Below are 2,525 nucleotides of genomic sequence, written 5' to 3' on the forward strand. Positions count from 1 at the left end.
CTGAGCTCAGTGAGATTATAAAACTGAGCTCAGTGAGATTATAAAACTGAGCTCAGTGAGATTATAAACCTGAGCTCAGTGAGATTATAAAACAGATTTTGTTTAATCGCTCAGGTTTGACTCTGACGCGGGACATTTCCCTCCTCCTTTGTTCCGCTCTCTTTCACCTGCAGGTGCTGGAAGGCAACAAGAACACCTTCGCAGTTTTCTCCAACGATCTCAAGCCTCCGATCATCGCCCGCTACGTCCGCGTGATCCCCGTGAGCAGACTGTCCAGCACCGTCTGCATGAGACTGGAGCTGTACGGCTGTCCCTGGGATGGTAGGACGCACACACACACACACACACACACACTTGTGTTTATCCATCGTCTGCTCTCACCACGACCCGCTCCAGCTCTGCTCGGGTCTACGTGTTCTCGATGGTTGTCGGTATAACTTGAGATGGATGTGGGCGAGAACGTCACGGCGCATCATTCCAGGACGGCACCTTCTATCCAAGGCAGACACAACTCAGCAATGATCAAAGTGGTCACATAAGATCAAAAAACACTCGCCGTCTTCTGCCACGGCTTCCAACCATCGATGTCGAGTCAACGCCGCCTTCCCTTCGTCGGTCGGAGCTTAAACCAAGTCCATCTGGTCTCCGTCTGATTTCAGTCTTCAGCCAACAAGCACAGAAACACACGCACCTCGTCAGCGTACCGCCATGTTGGCTTATATGTTGCCATTTGGTCGAATATATTATATATTTTAAAAAATAATAATTTATTTGTAAATGTTGGTTTGAATCTTGTGAAGGAGACACTCTCATGATTGACGTCTCTCTGGCCAATCATCAGTCTGCTGCCGTCAATTCTTCAACGCCACTCGGCTCGCTTAGGTCCTCAACCCAAAAACCAAGCTGGAAGTTTGGGAGGGGGGGGGGGGCAATGAAAAGATACTGAACCCCAGCCAAGTCAACCCAGGTGGTGCCGAGTCGAGCCCATGGAAAAAGGCCAAAACACCCGAACACGTCAACAGAGTGTTCTGCTACGTTCAGTTTTTATTCAGTGGATTTAGACTTTTATCATTTCTGATGTTTCCTTCAGAAAACTAGTTCTGTTTTACATTTCTTATGACACTTTAGCTTTTGGCTAGCCTTTTGCTGCTTTTAGCTTTTGGCTAAATTCCCATACAATGGCGAAATTGGCTCTGATTTTAACCCATCCACCAGCAGGTGGAGCGGTGGGCAGCTATGGAAAGCTCCCGGAGAACAACTGGTGATAAGGAGTCCTGCTCAGAGACACCACAAGATGTGCAATGACTGGGGATCGAACCCAGGACCTTTGGGTCCTGAGTCGGCTGCACCATCTCAGCCCCCTTAGCTTTTGGCTAGCCTTTTGCTACTTTTAGCTTTTGGCTAGCCTTTTGCTACTTTCAGCCTGCATTTGCTACTTGTAGCCGATAGCTACTGTTAACAGTTCAGTTTGTTCTTCAGCAAATTCCATAGAGACCGTAGTTTGACCCTATTGGTTAAAAGAGGTGTCAATCAAAAGGGGAGGGCCTACACAGCGTTTTAGACTCTGGTATTTAATGTGAAAGTCCTTGTGGACTTTAGTAGTCTCTGTAGTCTAGTCTAAGCCAGTAGGGCCCGTGGGTTTTGGTCCTGTTTGTGGTGTCTCCAGACAGAACTTTGATCTTTTCATCAGGAGAACTCAAAGTGAGCGGAGGAGCCGCTCGTAATAATCCAAACGTTCCTTTGCTTTCTGCAGACGGTCTGATCTCCTACAGCGCTCCTGCGGCCAGCTTCAACGACTCCACGTACGACGGAGTTCTGGACAAAAGGTTGGTCCCTCCTGGTCCTGGTTCACATCAGGGACTTCAGTGTCTCAGGTGTCTTGTGTCTCACAGCTGTCTCGCCCAACAGGAAGCTGACCGATGGCCTGGGTCAGCTGACGGACGGCGTGACAGGCCTGGACGACTTCCTGTTGAGCCGTCAGTTCAACGTGTGGCCGGGATACGACTACGTGGGCTGGAGGAACGACACGCCGGGAACTCTGGGATACGTGGAGATGGAGTTTGTGTTCGACCAGCCGAGGAACTTCACCTCCATGAAGGTTTTTAACGTCTGCTTCCTTCACAACGTCACAGTAACTCAGAGGGTTTGAACTTTTACTGAAGTTCAACCAAAAACATGGAAATCTAAACAAAGTTTGTCCAACAGCTGAACATTAACAAAGGTCTGCGGCTCGTTAGGGCAGCACGGTGGATCAGTTGGTAGAGCTGCTGCCTCTCAGAGAGCAGGTCGCACCGGTTCAAATCCCAGTCCAGGGGTCTTTCTGAGTGGAGTTTACATGTTCTCTCCATGCATGTGTGGGTTTTCTCCGGGTACTCCGGTTTCCTCCTACGGACCAAAAACTTGCATGTTAGACTGATTGGTAACTCTAACCTGTCCCCAGATGTCTCTACTTCTTCTTTGTGTCTCTTGGTTTCATTTTGTCCTGAGTCTGAGACACTGTCCCCTTGAGGCTGTCCTGAGTCTGA

General features: G+C 49.1%; 1 protein-coding gene across 1 annotated transcript in view; it reads left to right on the top strand.

The window, feature by feature from the left end:
• The window catches only part of ddr2l (discoidin domain receptor family, member 2, like), a 30,622-nt gene that overhangs the window by 16,902 nt on the left and 11,195 nt on the right, over window positions 1-2,525 (top strand). The window contains exons 6-8 of the mRNA XM_037680002.1: window positions 174-321; window positions 1,754-1,826; window positions 1,909-2,098. Of these exons, the coding sequence (XP_037535930.1) occupies window positions 174-321; window positions 1,754-1,826; window positions 1,909-2,098 (411 nt within the window). The remainder of the gene's footprint in view (window positions 1-173; window positions 322-1,753; window positions 1,827-1,908; window positions 2,099-2,525) is intronic.

This window comes from Nematolebias whitei, chromosome 8 (assembly GCF_014905685.2).
Source record: "Nematolebias whitei isolate Nwh7 chromosome 8, NemWhi1, whole genome shotgun sequence".
In the NCBI taxonomy this organism is placed as follows: Eukaryota; Metazoa; Chordata; class Actinopteri; order Cyprinodontiformes; family Rivulidae; genus Nematolebias; species Nematolebias whitei.